The sequence below is a fragment of the Aureobasidium namibiae genome (assembly GCF_000721765.1).
Source record: "Aureobasidium namibiae CBS 147.97 unplaced genomic scaffold scaffold_19, whole genome shotgun sequence".
Classification (NCBI taxonomy): Eukaryota; Fungi; Ascomycota; class Dothideomycetes; order Dothideales; family Saccotheciaceae; genus Aureobasidium; species Aureobasidium namibiae.
This window is the reverse complement of record NW_013581190.1, coordinates 428,910-445,407: the sequence shown is the minus strand read 5'-3', so window position 1 is coordinate 445,407 and position 16,498 is coordinate 428,910. Positions and strand designations below refer to the sequence as shown.

Below are 16,498 nucleotides of genomic sequence, written 5' to 3'. Positions count from 1 at the left end.
ATCCACAATCCTTCCTACTTCGGACCACCAAGGTCGTCGTGTCAGCCTATAAGGCTGATGGTCGCGTTTTCTCCAGGCAGAGATGTCAATCCAAAGGCGCGTAGGATGAGTAATGCAGCATTCGTTCCCAAACATCGCCGACAGGGCGTGAAAAGAGTCAAGATTTGCAAGTAAAAGTCATCGCAATGACTTGATGCTGCAAGCTAGAGCCTTGTATAAGTAGAGAGGTAGCGGTGTGTGTTGTTGCCTGGTGTATCCATCTCAAGTCTACTACCTATTTTACCATTGGCTTGTATCCTTGCCCTGTTGCCTATTGTCAGACCATATCCACGCTGCACCAAAACTTGCACTTCTCTGATCCTACTGGATATATCAACCATCCACGACTCAGACCCGAACAACATCGACCACTTCATCGCCTTAGATCTGCAGTCCACCACCTCAGACCATCACCAACAAACCTCACAACAATGCCATCCAACCCTTTCTCCCGCTTGGCAAGCAACTCCAGCGCTTCCTCTTCCTCCTCTACCTCAGATACAGCCTCAATCAACACAACATCATCCACATCATCATGGACTAAGCTCCTACAAAAGAACACTCCCATCACCACATACTCGAGCATCAGCATCAGCAGCACATCGACGACCGAGCCTGTTCAACAACAAAAGAAGGCCAAGGAGACTTTGTCACCAGGGGAAAAGCAGAAGATCAGGCAACAAGATCGTATGAGTATGCAGACATTGGCTACACATGCTGCTATGAGGTAGTTCTGATGCTGCTGTCTTACATTGCCTTGCTGTACTGTAACTGAAAGGGGAGGGATGGGTTATGACCGGAGGGTTTGAGAGATGAAGTGTTAGGATGCCGATCTGCTGTGGCAGCTGCCGAGGAGGATGGAGTAATGAATTGTCATGAACTTCAACGATCGCGAGGTCTAGTTAGTTATGATGCTGTTGGCCGTGGCCTCCCGGATCTCTTCGAATCGAAATAAGTTCGAGTTTCACCTTGTATCGTTGCTCCGCCGTGCGCCTTTCAAGATCATTCCGCGGTTCACATCATTCTTCCATGTCAATTTTCCACATCTCAACCTCGACGCATACATAAACATCACATCATCCAGACAGGCAGGAGCGCACCTGGACTAACCAAACCCAGCTAGAACGATTGGACTGCCCCTTCCTTCTTGTACGAGAAGACCGAGAACGTTACATGTTGTCAGAAAGATGAGAAGCAGAAAATGATCTTTCACCTTCGCTCAGGAAAAAACATTAAAAAAGACCACGACTCCTCTGGCGCCACGCCTCTCCCTTTGTCCCCTTTTGTGATATCATGCTGTGTCATCCCTTGATCCCAGAAACCGCGAGATTGAAAAGAAAAAGTATCCTACCATGACACCCACTACCGCTCAACCACTTCTCTCTCTGCGTGCAATGAAATAGACAATCAGATTGCGGGCGCTCTCTGGCAAACCGTTCTTCTCAAGCATACTCCAGAACTCACTCTTCGAGTCGGGTTGCTTGTCAGCGTCTGATGGCCAACTCATGTGCAATTGTGTTGCCAATTCGACGGACGACTTGCGCACTTCTGCGTCCTTGGAGCGCAGACACACAACAGCAAGACGTCCAGCGCGTTCGCCCAAGTCTTTCGACAGAGGGGAAGCAGACGCGGTAGTAGATGCAATCAATGCGGCCAAGTTGCGCAGTGCGAGTGCCATCGCCTTGTTCTTGCGCACCAGACTCTCATCGCCGTGCCTGGCTTGGACGGCTGCAACGGCTCCATCGAGCTCTTGTTCTTGCGCATCGTATTCTGCTTCCGACACGCGACGCTCCAGCCATTCAATCATGGCCTTCTCGCCCTCGTCAGGGTGGATTCTAGCCACGACATCACTAGCGAGCGCTTCAAGGTCCTTGACCAGCAGTCCCGAGCCTTCGACATTCTTGCGTGCATCAAGAGCGCCGGTGAGCGCCCGCGGGTACCAATGTCCAGCAGCGATCCACTTTCTATACACCGGCTGCTGTGCTTCGAGAACAGTTCTCATCACACTGGTAGCCTGTCTCCTGAGCTCTTGCGAGTGTCGGACGGCAGGATTCGCCACAGCGTCAGAGGATTCGACAATGTACTCAAGGAGGACACTGCACAGGTCGTCAAAACGTCTGCCTTCACCCACCGAGCCAAAGATGTCTCCCGACTCGGATGCCTTTATCAGTTCGAGCACCTTTCTAAAACCGTGTGCATCGAGTGTTCGTCCCCGTATGCGCTCGATACCTGACATCAGCAGCTTTCTGGAGCGCAGAGTCTCGGACTTGGTTTGTGGGCTCTGCGGTGGAGAGTCCTCTGTTCTAGGCAGCTCATCGCGGTTGGAGCTCTCGACCTGGCTGAACTCGTTGACTGGTACTTCGCCCAGCACATTGCGAGCATCTTGTGACTGTCGCATCTTTTGCGCCTCTGATGCCTCAATGCCTTCCATGAACGGATCTTCATGGATCTGGAAACCGGCCTCTTCGGATGGAGGGGCGGCGGGTTCAATTTGAGCAGCTGAGGCCAGAGTGGGCGCAGCGGATGCTACAGCACTGGTTGATTTGGGAGGACTGGCTTCACTCTGAGGGCTGGGCCTGTGGCTGATTGTGATGGGTGAATCGTTTCTATCCGACGCCCGCCGGGTGTGTTGTGGTTCTGAGGGCTGGACATCCGTCGTAGGATCAACGGTCGACAAGTGCGAAGCACGACGCTCGAAGACAGGCGCTTGCGATCTGTGTACGGTTGGCAACTCCATAGTAAAGGTGTCGTCAGCGACCACAGGCAGCACGCTGTCCACAGATGCCGAGCCATTCAATGTCGGTCGACGCAGCGTCGATCGTGGTGAAGTCGGAAGATGACTTCTGGTTGAATTGGGGGAGGCCGAAAGGTGGTTTCTATGCGAAGTTGGCACAAAGGAAGCGAACTCATCCTCTCTCGGCACGACAGGCTCTTCTGCCTTACTATCTCTGCTGGAGGGTCGACTCCTATTCGCAGCCGACCTGGGAGAGAGATAAGACTGGCGGAAAGGACTCATGGCCGGGCTGCCTCCATCAGCACGGGTTTTGCTTGCAGATGCACTCATCGAGGCAGATGCGATCTCCTGTCGTGGGCTGGTGACAGGACTCTTGATAGAAGGTGTCTCGGGTCTGGCTAGTCTGCGGCTTGCGTAAGGATCTGCCGTAGCAGGGCGCGAGATCTCTGGGCGTCTGACCGGCCGCCTGGCGGCTCCAGACATCAGTGCATTGGGTCTTGCGTTGGTAGATGTGGAAGACGAAGTCGACGCGGCGGACGGAACACGGGCAGATGCAGGAGGTCCGGCGGAGGGTTGGCGAGCTGATAGATTGTTCGATGATTTTGATCTCACAGTGGTAGGTGAGACAGTGGCCATTGCAGAGCTGGGGCGACTCTCAGCCTGAGCCTTCTTGCGCGCTGCTATTATGGCATCCCTGACTGAGGATTTTGAGGCTGCTCCTGCTCTGCTTGCGGTCGAGGTGCGAAGAGTCGAGGCGCTAGAGACAGAGGCGTTCGGGTTCAGTGAATGCTTTTCAAGAGCAATCTTTGCCTTGGGGTCGAGGCTGTTCATGATGAGCTCGGCTCTGTTAGGCCATACCTTGGCCAGAGCCCAGTATGTAGCTCTCATGGCTTCCTTGACCTTGGGCTGAGAGTCGTTGAGACCGTGTTTTACGCACTTCTCGGCAAGCTCGAGACCTCCAGTACTCTCAAAGTGAGACTTTGCGCTAGCTTGCCTACTGAGGATAGTACGAAGCCAGCCAGAAGCAAACGTTCTCGGCTGGACGTTCTTGTCCTGGCAGGCAACCCAGACATGCTGCATGGTACGGATGTTATACGACACGTATTGGTAGATGGTGTCAACCGTCACGTTGCCGTTCTGAGCAGCAATGTTCTTGGTAGCCGCACACATCTTGACAAAGGTTTGCAGGTAGATCTCGACCATTGGATCAAGAGCCGGACCCAAAGCCCTGGCCAGCTCTTGTACCAAGTAACATCCATTGCTGGACGTGGTCGTTCTCAGAGATGTAGCGACCTTGATGATACCTGCTTGCATGTGTTTCATGGAAGTCATGAAGAGAGTGTGATAGTCCGTGGGAGCATTTCCCTTTAGCAGTCTTCTCATCTTGGTGACACTCTTGTCGCGATTGCCCCAGTTCTCCTCGCTCTCTCTGCCTTCAAAGTGCGGAAGCATATCGCTGAATGTGTCCTCGAGCTCTCTTTGCGAATGGACGAAGATGGGGTCCATTGGAATTTCTTCGAGAGGAGGTGCGCGAGCCGCATCACTGTTGATACTCTCGGCGAGATGTGGATCGATGGCAGGGAGGGAACGAGTGGACTGTGACATGTCCATTGCAGGAGCGGATGGTTTGTCTGAGTCGATTTGTGTAAGAATCTGAGAGGCGATGCCTGTGCGAACGCCATGCAGGTTCAACTGTTTCTTAAGGTCGGCTTTCGCGCGGTCTGGAGCGTTTCTGCAACCAACGTGTTAGACAAGCGGGCGTGTTTCAAAGGAAGCGGGCAACGTACCGGAAGAGATCAACCAAAGCACCCTTGGCCGAATCGCGGACTGCGCCATCGGGATCCTCGAGATTTGCAACCATCAAAGGCACGAAACTCTTGAAGGGCAGTGCTTCTTCGCGATTCATGCGCACAACCCAGTGCATTGCAGTGTCCTTTGCGCGCACGTTTGCGCCAGGGATGACTTGGTCACGGATGATGTTCTCGACGTCGTGGGGGCAGAAGTGCCAGGCATCGGCGAAGGCCTGCGAGGCAGCATTGCGGTGGTTTTCGCGAAGGTCGCCTAGTCTTTCTTGCAAAGCGGCGAAGAGTTTGGGGGCGTGTTGGACAATAGAAGTGCCATCGGGGTCCTGGATCTTCAGGCGCTTAATAAGATGACCCAGCGTGGTGAAAGCAGCGGTGGCGAGGGTGCTCGAGGCCTGCTGAGTCAAGGCGACGCGCAGACATTCAAAGATGACGGGTTGGGCAGTGTCGGGGACGCGGTGGTGCTTGATGTCGGACTTGAGATTGTTCAGCTGGGTGAGCTTCGCATCCGAGGCGGCCGACGAGCGTTTGAGCGTCGTCAGCAGTGTCTGCGCCTGCTGGTCCATGGCGGTGCAAGGCCAAAGTCGCACCAAGAGTCGAGCGTCGAAGGTCGGGAGTCGAGGTCAGTTGGCGCAAGTGGAATGGTCCAAGTCGCATGGCAGACGAAGGCGCTTCAGACCGACGGCTCGGGCGTCGCTGTTGTTGTCTCCCCGCTTCGAGCGTAAACAACGCGGATAACCTGAACCTTGTATCCCTCTCGATTCCTCCACCCTTTGCTTTAGCCGCCGAGCACCCACCGTGTCAGCCTACAATGTCTACTCTTGCAGAATGTCGCTTGCTGTTTCCTAGGTACTGTCTACTCTTGGCTCTGCTCGTGTCCTTGCATACAGATTCACTCACTGTTTAGCAGTTTGGAGGCTTTTTTGCATGACGCAACTTTTTTGCTCGGCCACTGCTGGTCTTATCGCCCTTATCGCTTTGCCAAGCTTTTTACTCTCATTCTCAGAGTATCCGTCTTTGCGAACATCCTTCATACAACTATTTACTCATATACAACCACAGTCACTGTCATCTACGTGAATATGATACCTCCGTCAACCACCTGACATTGCCCAGTTATGTAGTTGGAATCAGATGATGCCAAAAAGGAAACCAGCTTGGCAACATCTTCAGGAACAGAGACACGACCCAGCGCAATCAACTCATCGGTGTACTTCTTGATCGTCTCGCCTTTCTTGATGATTTGCCCGAGGTCAGTTCCGCGCTTCTTGCCCAGCTCCTCGTCGATGAGATCCCACATGGCTGTACCAACAATGCCTGGTGCATATGAATTGACGGTGATGTGGTGCTCGGCCATCTCCATTGCATACGCTTGTGTCAGTCCTCTGACTGCCCACTTGGATGCCGAGTAGTGCGAGAGGAGAGCAAAAGGCTTGAACGCGACAATCGATGCTGCAGCTAACATTTTGCCGGGTGCTTCAGCAGTAGCATTACCCTGCGAGATCATCTGTCGAGCTGCAGCGCTGTAGCAGTTCTGTACACCGAAGACGTTGATTCTAAACATGCGTTCAAAGTCTTCGGTGGTAAGGTCTAGCAATGGCTTGACTTGGGCAATTCCAGCATTGGCAATCCTGCAACCAGACTGTCAGTCATGGATTCCTGTCTTCGTTCGTAGAACTGCAACAAAATGATTGTGCAGCCATCAAGGGAGAATGCAGACGTTGTGCTTGCATAGGGAAAACTATGCCGCACAAGAACCCGAAGCCGAGATACAAAAACACCCGGCAACGGGCTGCAATTGAGCAAAAGGTAAGCTCTCCCGGACAGGCTTGAACTGTCAACCTCTCGATAGCTGATATGCCAGAAGACAAATCTAACAGTCGAACGCGCTAGCCAATTGCGCCACGGAAGATGTGAAAGCTGTGCTTTCTGTGGCTGTTGGGTGACAGGCCGCAAAACGGCGCGCAATATAATGCTTGGGTGCCGGATTTTGCCGATCTGGGCTCAACCAGCTTCGCCAATCCCAGGAACATCTGAAGAACAATGCAACTGGAATCTTGCGGCTAGCGAAGGCTTGTCCATCCTCCGAGGAATCCTTGCTCTTTCATGACTTTCCGATGGCACTGCAAAGACAAAAACATGAAGAGGGATGAGCATCACTCAACTCACATTGTATTCAGAGGACCAAGCTCTTTTACACTCTTCTGTATGACAGATTCGACTTGGGAGAGATCCGAGACATCGCCAACAGCACCGACGGCATTGACGCCTGCTGACTTGACTTGTTTGACGACATCGTCGACACCTTGCTTGTTGGCTTCGACGTCGTTGATGCATAGATCGTAACCGTCCTGAGCCAGACGCAGAGCAATTGCCTTGCCGCTGCCGCTAGTATCAGCACTGGACAGTAGAAGAGTAGGTGTGGAGGTCAGTCACATTCCACGACTCGCACCGGTGACAATGGCTGTTCGCTTTTCTTCCCTATGCAAGGTACTCGCAAAGGTCCTAGTGTGTGAAAGGTTGTAGGAGAGTCTAGCAGAAGCTGCAGCCTGCTTGATAGCTCTGGTGCTGAGTCTGGCGACCATGATGAGCCAGTATAGGTGGGACGGAAAGAGTATGAAGCAGCTGGAAGTCTGAGAGCGGGTGAACAAGCAGACGAAAACAGGAAGGCAAGAGCAGAGCGAGGGTCAGAGAAATAGGGTCACGGAGAGATGGATGAATGACAGCTGAGCAACCCCTCGTTGAGAGGCAGTCGAGGATTTGCAGGGCTCATGGACCGAATTGATCCTTTCCGGGTTACTGGACTGGTAAGGTGAAGGATGTCGACGCAAGCCCCGCAGCTTGGCTGCTATGGTGGAGGACATGCGGAGCCACGGCAAGAAGACGACGGGCCGGTCTCGTCAGAGCTCGTGGTGTTTTTGTCCGAAGGACGAGAGAGATGAAAGAGAGGGAGGACTTAAGCGGGGTAAGTCAACACCTGTGTGGTTGACTAAGGAGCATGGGCGTGCAGAAAGGAGAAGGTGGAGCGAGCGAGCGATCAGATTAGATCGGGTCATCAACAAAGCGCTTTCAGGGCGCGCGTTTGTTTGTGTTAGTGACAATTGTTGCATTCGAGACACAAACATGTCAGGCATTGGAACGGCGGCGAGCAGTCGCAATTTGAGTCTGACAGAAGAGCTCGAGAGGCTTGAACAGTCGATTACCTTGACGCTGCAAGGCATGTCAATATCGTGATGCGACAAGTCAGCCAGGGCTAATAAGGTGAACAGAAATCGACCACAACTTCAGCAAGGCGCATCGCATTGTGACATCAAGCATTCTGCCCGTCGTCGACCAGTACGCTCAGCACTCCCGTGATGTCTGGGAAGGCTCTCGCTTCTGGAAGCAGTTCTTCGAGGCATCGGCCAATGTCTCCCTCTCAGGCTACCAGGAAGGCGCACTAGAAGAGGACGCGAGCCACAATGATACAACTGCCCAAGACACAAGTTACGACGAACCATCTGCCGACGACGTCGCTGAGAGGACCATAACTCCCACCGGCCAGGACTATGCTCATGACTACACCCAAGACGATGAGACGTCCATCATCGACTCTCCTTCCAACGCCACTGGTGTCCACAGCACTCCGCAGATCAGGACCAAGACCAACCACTTTGCTTCTCCCTCGCCAATCAAGCCATCGTCGGCTCAAATCAATACTCCGATGCGCGACGACTCAAACTTGCACTCGTCGTCTCCCTTCGAGCCCCCCTCAGCATACCAACCTTCCACAGCTCAACGCCAACAGAATCCCGATCCTCTGATGCACCGTATCATGGACCGTAACTTCCGTATCCAGGCCACTCCACACACTGCTCGCAAACAAGCCCGTCCTGCGACCACCGACACCCCTGCAACTCAGACACAGACACGCACCCGCGACTTGTTTGCTGACAGCAGTCCCATGAGCAGTCCCGAAATGGCTGCTCCTCAACTCCGCTCCGATCTGTTTTCTCCCCAAAAGTCGCCGAGAAAAGCACTACAAGCTCCACACACTCCTGGTATCTCTGTTCAAACCCCTGCCCGTGACCTCATGACGAGCACCGGTCGCGCCTTGTTCACCGACTCCAAAGATAAAACCTCTCGCACACTCTGGGATCAAGAATCCGACAGCGACGATGACTTTAGTATCAGTCCTCCCAAGACTATGCAGTTCCACATCCCTCAATCTCGCCTTATGCAGACCCCGGCGCGAGAGGCGAGCAGGATTATTGTCGATGACTTGTTAGCCACTGCTGGCGCCGACCGTACAGAGTCTATCGAAGGTGATAGTGTCCCTGATATTAGCCCTAGTCTGGTCAGGCGCAAGTGGGACGACGACGACGACACTTTTTGAACGCCAATATTGGAGACACGCTTTGATAGAACTTCCGTCTTTATTTGACAAATTTTTGCTCGATACCACTATCAACCCAAACCACCGGACTAATTAGCATAGTCACTGTCCCAATATATCCCCCGTCGAATACGCCATGCAAACATGATCACATCATCACAAAACTCTGTTCTTTCTCGACTAGAAGAAGAGCAACTCATCATCGCGCCAGCCCTGGTTTAGCAGTGCAGCATGGCAACTTTTTTCAAGTGCTTCAGGTCCACAGATCAACACCATTGCTTGTTCGGTCGGGTCAAGCTTCAGTGCTTCCTTGGTAGCATGCTCAGCAAGGAGTGGTGCAGCGATACGTCCTCTCAGACCATCCCAGTGGTCCGGCGCTTGTGTAAGCGTGTACAGAAGTTTTGCCTTGTGTTCGTTGTCCTTGGCATAGCTGTCAAGTTCGTTCTTGCACAGAATATCTTCGACAAGACGATTGCCATCGAGCAATGTGCACTTGGTCTTGTCGTCAGCATCTTGCATAACTGCACGGAAGACCTGGTAGATCGGTGTGACTCCTGACCCGCCACAGATCATGACAAATTGTGAGATGCGTCGCTCAACACCGTTGATGGCACAGAGGCCTTGGCTCAGATACTGAAACTTGCCAATCGGTCCTTTGAAGTCGACAAAGTGTCCGATGGGTAGAGATTCCAGAGCTTGCGACATCTTTCCTCCCTCTTGCGTGCCGTTCTTGAAGTACACCTTGATCAGTATGTCAACAAAGCCCTTTTCGGCCGTTTCTGAGATTGGTGTGTAAGACCGGATGATGGCCTCGCGCGTGACCGGATCGCGCAAACGTATCATGAGGTGCTGACCAGTAGGGAGGCCGAGTGTTTGATCTTCAGTTTCGAGCTTGAATCTGAAGATGCGACTGTCCCAGGATACCGTGGTCTTTGATTGCAAGATAGCTCTCTTCCATGTTCGTGGATGCAAGAAAAGTTCCGAGGGAGTCGCATTTTCGTCCGGCTGTACTTCCTCACCGCTCAATGCTCGCTTGCCCTCCTCATCCAGCGTACCAATGTGGTAATCAGGCATCATGGCTTTGGCAGTCTCACTATGGATACCCATGAATTCGTCAGTGCTATCCAGTCCAGCTGCCGAAATGATGCTTTGGGCACCTCCGGGGTGACCTTCCATGAATGCTGTGCCGTTATACACTTCTCCGTTCACAATAAACCATGGTTCCTTTTCAGTGTCGTGTTTGCGTAGATCGTCGATAGTAATTTTCTTGTCGATTCCGTCCTTGGTCATCTTCACATCTGCTGCCGCTTCTGTGACGGGTTCAGGGGCTTCTGAGCCACCAAGTTGCTCACCCCAGTAGCCGTTGGCAAGATTGCCTCCTAGCTTCTTTACCCGCTCCATCCAGCCGCCAGGCATCAAGGCGGGTTGTGTGGGGTGCTCGAAGCGCAGATAGTCATTCTCTCGGTGAATGGCAATACGATACCAGGGGTTGTTCATCATGCCAAGGACACTCCAATACATATCGCGAGGCTGAACATTCATGCTCTCGTCCATGGCTCGGCACATGATGTCCTTTGCGTCTTTCAAGTCGTCGACCGAGATGTCGATGTTCCAGAATGCCCAAGAGAAACAGCTTTCTCTCCACTCCATGTCTAGTCTTCCGCCGTAAAGATCAACGGGGCCTGCTTCTCGATATCTGTCTTCGGCGTAGTCGACATTGGCCAGACGCCAGCTCTTGCCTTTGTCCAGTGTGACTTCGACGCGAGTAATGCGTCGACCACCACCACCATAGGCGTATCCCTTGACTCGGTAATTCTTTGGTGCACCGACAATACATAATTGTTCTTCGTGTACGGGGTGTGCCATTGCGGAGTTTGTGGATAAGTCGTAGATGGCATATCTTTCGTCCATCCACCAGTTCTTGTCATTTGCAGACTCCTCCGGGGAGACAGTCGTTGGTAGGACTCGGTTGTCGTAGATGTGGTACCAGTTGTCGCTTGGCTTGTCGGTGACGATGAGCTTCTTGAGCCACTTGACACTGCGACCTCCTATTTGGCCAGGGATGATGGCTCGTAAAGGTTTGCCGTGATCTGGTGTCAACATTTCGCCGTTCATCTTGTAGGCTAGCATCATGCCCCTGTTAGGATCCATTGCCCAGTTGAGCTTGACCGAGGTGCCGTAGTATCCATTTGGCTAGTTTGATCAGTATAAATATCGATCAGGGGGCGAAACTTCTAGCTTACCAGCTTATCGGCACCCTCCATACACACATATCTTGCTCCTCTTTTCAGGCCAGTCTTTTTCAAGATCTCGTGCATCATGACACCGGTCCACAATGCATTAGACACACCAGCAGCACCCCATGAGAAACCCTTGGTCTTGCGAACAACGTTCTGTTCTTTTCGTCTGTTGCCAGCACAGACTAGTGTCACAGGACATGTGACCTGATCGTATTCTCGGACAAGATCTTTGAACTTGATGGTGACGGGCCTCTCGACAAGTCTAGCACTCTTTAGCGTGGGCTCCACCAAGAAAATGTGAAGATAGTCCTTACCCTTCAACTGTGAACTCCCAGTCTGGAATATCCTCATCGTTGACTTGAGGCACTGGGCCATGATTCCTTACGTAAAACAGTTCCGGACTGGTCAACCAACCTTCGTCGTACAGAGCCGTAAGAGGAGCTTCAGAATTGAAGGGATGTGCTCCGGTCAATCTAATCAGTCTCGAGTCTCGTGGTAGCCATCCGTCGGGTGTCTTGTGATCTAATGGATCGATCTCGGTTGGCGGGTGTGATGGTGGAGGTAGAGCGAAATCTGTTGATGCTGCCTTGCTAGTCGACCTTTCGGTATCACTCTCCGAATCTGGTGGTGTAGGAGGAAAGTCTGCAGATACCCGTCGCAGATGCACACGTTCCTCTTCAGTCGCTTGAATAGTGCTCATTTTGAGTATTCGATTTTGCAAAAGTTTTGTGAAACGCTCAAAGAGACCGAGCAGGAGGAAGTAAAGAGAATATGGTCTGTTCTGGCTTTGATTGTGCAACGAAAAAGCGATCTACGAGATCCAGATACCCCGGAGAAAGGCTGACCACAAGAAATGTCTACACTCTGGACGCCAAGCTAGGTCAGAGGCTTCATATTCGTCATACCGGCATGTCTAGACATCCATACTGTGAGCGGAGAAGCAGAATAACAGCCTCATCAAATTACGATAGACAAGTCACCACGGAATTGGCGCATTATCGCGACCCGGATTGGGGGAGACACCGCTGTTAGCATCTTTGTGGGATGTGGAGTGGTTGAGAATGGGTAGAGATAAGGTCGTCTCTTTCCGGAATAGCGTTGGGAGCGAGAGCCAACACGCTGCTCTGCCCGATGGCACCCGTTTTTGAGATGAGAGTCTGCATTGTCGTCCTGTACAAGCAATTGCTTCTGCCGTGTTCAGATATGAGCCACTGAAGGAGCGTTTAGAGGACCAATGGTCCGCCATCGCCTTATCAGCGGTATGTAGTTGAGCAAGTGAAGTCGAAAAAAGAGTATGCGCTTAAAGGCGACTTGTTTAATCGGCCTGCTGTGATTGGCTGGATGAAACCTCGTCAGGGTTCTTTGCTTCTTGTCCCTTTATCGTCCTTATCAGTGCTGGGCGGCTCCACGTTCGAAGCACCCGTTCCCACCCTCGACGATCGATTCCGAGGAGAAAGAAGCTGATGTCGCTGCGCAGATGCATTTTGTTTGGTAATCCGGAGTTGCTTGTATGGCCACGTCCCGCAGACGCTGACCATGGTGGTGCTTCTCCGCCCGCCGCGGCAAGAGTTTATGCCATGGCATTTGCTGGGCTTGCATGCGCCTCCATTGGTGGGGGCTGATATCATGTTGATAGATAGCTCGGTATGGCAAGGCAAGTCCATAAACATCCTGATTTCCCTTCTCTACCTTTGGATCTTCTATCTTGTGATACATTTTGTTTTTTTCTATAACCCATCCTTCGCCAGCGTTTGCTGTGCTTATACAATTATTCCTACTTGTCTCGATTACTTTTAGCATTCCAAACTCAACATGAGTAACAGCGAGTGGAATGATGCTGAGGCAAACCTGCTTCCCGAGAAGGTCGAGAAACTGGAGCAGAATGGCGAACTACCTAAAGACACAAAGAGGCAGCGAATCGTAGTCGTAGGATTAGGTATGGTCGGTGTCGCATTCATGTAAATGTCTGAACTCCAAAACCATGAAACTCCAGACTGACCTTTATCCCAGAGAGAAGCTCATGAAGTACGACGTGAAACGACGAGAATATGATATCATTGTTATTGGAGAAGAGGCACATCTTGCATACAACAGAGTTGGCTTGACCAGCTTTTTCCAACACCGCGAGGTCGAGAACCTCTACCTCAATCCGAAAGAATGGTACTCATCAATGCCTGAAGGCTCATTGAACTACCACCTCAACACCAAAGTCACATCAATCAATGCCGAGGAGAAAAAGGTCGAGACATCACAAGGCACGACAGTACCCTACGACATTCTGGTTCTTGCAACTGGCTCCGATGCAGTACTACCTCGTCACACTCCTGGACACGATGCAAAAGGCGTATTCGTATACCGCACGATCGAAGACTTGGAGAAGCTCATCGCATATTCGGCCACGAAGACCGGATCTGTTGGTGCTGTGGTCGGAGGTGGTCTGCTCGGTCTCGAGGCCGCCAAGGCCATGATGGATCTCGAAGAGTTCAGCAAAGTCAAGCTTATCGAGAGGAATCGCTGGGTATTGAGCAGACAACTTGATGGCGATGCCGGTGGCATGGTCGTCGAGCAAGTTCGGGATTTGGGCTTGGACGTACTTCTCAGCAAAAGAGTCGGAAGGATCAACGTCGATGGCGACAACAGTGTCACTGGTGTGACTTTCGAGGATGGCGAGCAGATGGACTGCACATGCATCTGCTTCGCCATTGGTATCAAGGCCCGCGATGAGCTTGCACGTGCGGCTGGCATCAAATGTGCGGACAGAGGCGGTGGTATCGTCATCAACAACGACCTCTCTACTTCTACACCAGACATCTACGCCATTGGAGAATGTGCCAGCTGGGAAAGCCAAACATTTGGTCTCATCGCGCCTGGTGTCGAGATGGCAGACGTGCTTGCCTTCAACCTTACACAAGCCAAGGCTCACGCCTACAGACAATTCAAGCGACCGGATCTGAGCACCAAGCTGAAGCTGCTCGGAGTCGAGGTTGCCAGTTTCGGTGACTTCTTCGCCGATCGAGATGGTCCGCAAATGCTGCCCGTCAGACGGGGTGCCGGAAAGAAGGAAGGCACCACCGACCAGAAGGATCAAGTCAAGAAGCTCACCGACGGTCCTGCCCCGCCACCCGTCAAAGCTCTCACATACAAGGATCCATTCACCCAAGTCTACAAGAAGTATCTCTTCACGACGGATGGAAAGTACCTGCTTGGTGGTATGATGATTGGAGACACCAAGGACTATGTCAAGTTGGTCCCTATGGTCAAGAACCAAAAGCCTCTTGAGGTTTCTCCTAGCGAGTTTATCATCGGCGCAAGCAAGGGTGACGATGACGCCGATGACCTTGCCGACGACACCCAGATCTGCTCATGCCACAACGTGCTGAAAGGAGATGTCACCAGAGCGGTCAAGGACGGAACCTGCAAGTCTATTGGCGATGTCAAGGCATGCACCAAGGCGGGTTCTGGTTGTGGTGGCTGTATGCCTCTGGTTCAGACCATCTTCAACAAGACCATGGCTTCAATGGGCAACGAAGTGAAGAACCACCTTTGTCCGCACTTTGACTACTCGCGTGCCGATCTCTTCAACATCATCTACGTCAAACAACTGAAGACTTTTGAGGAGATCATGAAGCAGTGCGGAAAGGACCCCGAGTCGTCGGGTTGCGAAGGCTGCAAGCCAACTATCGGAAATATCACTGCTTCACTCTTCAACAAGCACATTCTTGAGAAGGACATCCGTGGTCTCCAAGATACCAACGATCGTTTCTTGGCCAACATTCAGCGCAACGGCACATTCTCTGTTGTCCCTCGTGTTTCAGGAGGCGAGATCACTGCCGATAAACTCATCATCATCGGCACCGTCGCCAAAAAGTTCAACTTGTACTGTAAAATCACCGGTGGCCAGCGCATAGACATGTTTGGTGCTCGCAAGCAGGACCTTCCACTAATCTGGAAGGAATTGATCGATGGCGGCATGGAGTCAGGACACGCCTACGCCAAGTCGCTGCGCACTGTCAAGTCTTGTGTTGGAACCACATGGTGCCGCTTCGGTATCGGTGACTCCGTCGGTATGGCTGTACGTCTCGAAGAACGTTACAAATCCATCCGTGGACCTCACAAGATCAAGGGTGGTGTCAGTGGTTGTGTGCGTGAATGTGCCGAGGCACAAAACAAAGACTTCGGTCTCATCGCCACGGAGAAGGGCTTCAACATCTTTGTTGGTGGTAACGGTGGTGCAAAGCCTAGACACAGTGAGCTTTTGGCTAAGGACGTGCCTCCGGATGATGTTATTCCCATCCTTGACCGCTACCTCTCGTTCTACATCCGCACCGCCGACAAGCTACAAAGAACAGCTCGTTGGATAGAAAACCTTCCTGGAGGTATCAAGTATTTGCAGGAAGTCATCCTGGAGGACAAGCTCGGCATTTGCGCGGATCTCGAACAGCAGATGGAACAGCTCGTGGGCTCATTCTTCTGCGAATGGACAGAAGTCCTCAAGTCGCCTGAGCGTATGAAGCAGTTCAACCAGTTCGCCAACACTGATGAAGGAGTGCAGACCGTCGAGGACGTGCAGGAACGTGAGCAACACCGTCCTACATACTGGCCCAAGGATTCTGTCACGACGGATTTCCGCGGTACAAAGTGGACCGATCTTGCATGGCAACCTCTGGCACGATCCGACCAGTTCCAAGATACTGCAACAGGCAGCTCACTTGCTGTCAAGCGTGGCGACACACAATTGGCGATCTTCAAGGTCAAGGGCCAATACTACGCCACACAGCAGATGTGTCCTCACAAGCGCGCATTCGTGCTCAGTGACGGTCTCATCGGTGATGACATGAAGACAAACAAATTGTGGGTCAGTTGCCCTTACCACAAACGCAACTACGAGCTCAAGGGCGACGACGCTGGCAAGTGCGGCAATGACGAGAGCGTCAACATCGCTACCTTCCCGGTTGAGGCCCGCGAAGATGGAAATGTCTACGTCAAGCTGCCGCCTGTTGAGGAGCTCGACTCGGTGCTGGGAACTAGCAACTTTATTGTTAAGAAAGACAACGAAGAGCAGCCTTTCGAGAAGCTTGACAAGAAGATCCTCAAGGGTCAAAAGGGCAAGTTTGTCAGCCACTTGGAGAATGGCATGGGTATGAAGGCGAAAGCCAATGCCATTCTTGCTGGCGGTGAGAGGAGTGGTGGCATGGACTGGTAAAGCATTTCAGGACGATTTGATGAAATTTAGCATTAGATGGTGTTTTTGGATAAGGACTAGGGCCGCAAGATATCACCTTTTGTATAGTTACACTTCATATGATGA

The 16,498-nt window shown here is 52.2% G+C and overlaps 5 protein-coding genes across 5 annotated transcripts; 2 read left to right on the top strand and 3 right to left on the bottom strand.

The window, feature by feature from the left end:
• Positions 1 to 1,408: 1,408 nt before the first annotated feature.
• On the bottom strand, positions 1,409 to 5,141 carry M436DRAFT_55224 (uncharacterized protein; the record flags this gene model as incomplete). Its single annotated transcript, XM_013568396.1, has 6 exons — positions 1,409 to 1,741; positions 1,823 to 2,538; positions 2,602 to 2,915; positions 3,021 to 3,066; positions 3,145 to 4,505; positions 4,561 to 5,141. The coding sequence occupies 6 exons, from the start codon at positions 5,139 to 5,141 to the stop codon at positions 1,409 to 1,411; spliced, it is 3,351 nt and encodes a 1,116-aa protein (XP_013423850.1).
• Positions 5,142 to 5,647: 506 nt separating this feature from the next.
• M436DRAFT_67041 (NAD(P)-binding protein) lies at positions 5,648 to 7,160 on the bottom strand (the record flags this gene model as incomplete). Its single annotated transcript, XM_013568498.1, has 3 exons — positions 5,648 to 6,206; positions 6,745 to 6,975; positions 7,012 to 7,160. The coding sequence occupies 3 exons, from the start codon at positions 7,158 to 7,160 to the stop codon at positions 5,648 to 5,650; spliced, it is 939 nt and encodes a 312-aa protein (XP_013423952.1).
• Positions 7,161 to 7,698: 538 nt separating this feature from the next.
• Positions 7,699 to 8,950, top strand: M436DRAFT_55442 (uncharacterized protein; the record flags this gene model as incomplete). Its single annotated transcript, XM_013568444.1, has 2 exons — positions 7,699 to 7,796; positions 7,864 to 8,950. The coding sequence occupies 2 exons, from the start codon at positions 7,699 to 7,701 to the stop codon at positions 8,948 to 8,950; spliced, it is 1,185 nt and encodes a 394-aa protein (XP_013423898.1).
• A 180-nt stretch (positions 8,951 to 9,130) lies between these two features.
• M436DRAFT_55433 (nitrate reductase) lies at positions 9,131 to 11,890 on the bottom strand (the record flags this gene model as incomplete). Its single annotated transcript, XM_013568442.1, has 3 exons — positions 9,131 to 11,143; positions 11,194 to 11,452; positions 11,505 to 11,890. The coding sequence occupies 3 exons, from the start codon at positions 11,888 to 11,890 to the stop codon at positions 9,131 to 9,133; spliced, it is 2,658 nt and encodes an 885-aa protein (XP_013423896.1).
• Positions 11,891 to 13,002: 1,112 nt separating this feature from the next.
• M436DRAFT_55348 (nitrite reductase) lies at positions 13,003 to 16,393 on the top strand (the record flags this gene model as incomplete). Its single annotated transcript, XM_013568426.1, has 2 exons — positions 13,003 to 13,148; positions 13,201 to 16,393. 2 exons carry the CDS (start codon positions 13,003 to 13,005, stop codon positions 16,391 to 16,393), a joined length of 3,339 nt encoding a protein of 1,112 aa, XP_013423880.1.
• Positions 16,394 to 16,498: the final 105 nt, after the last annotated feature.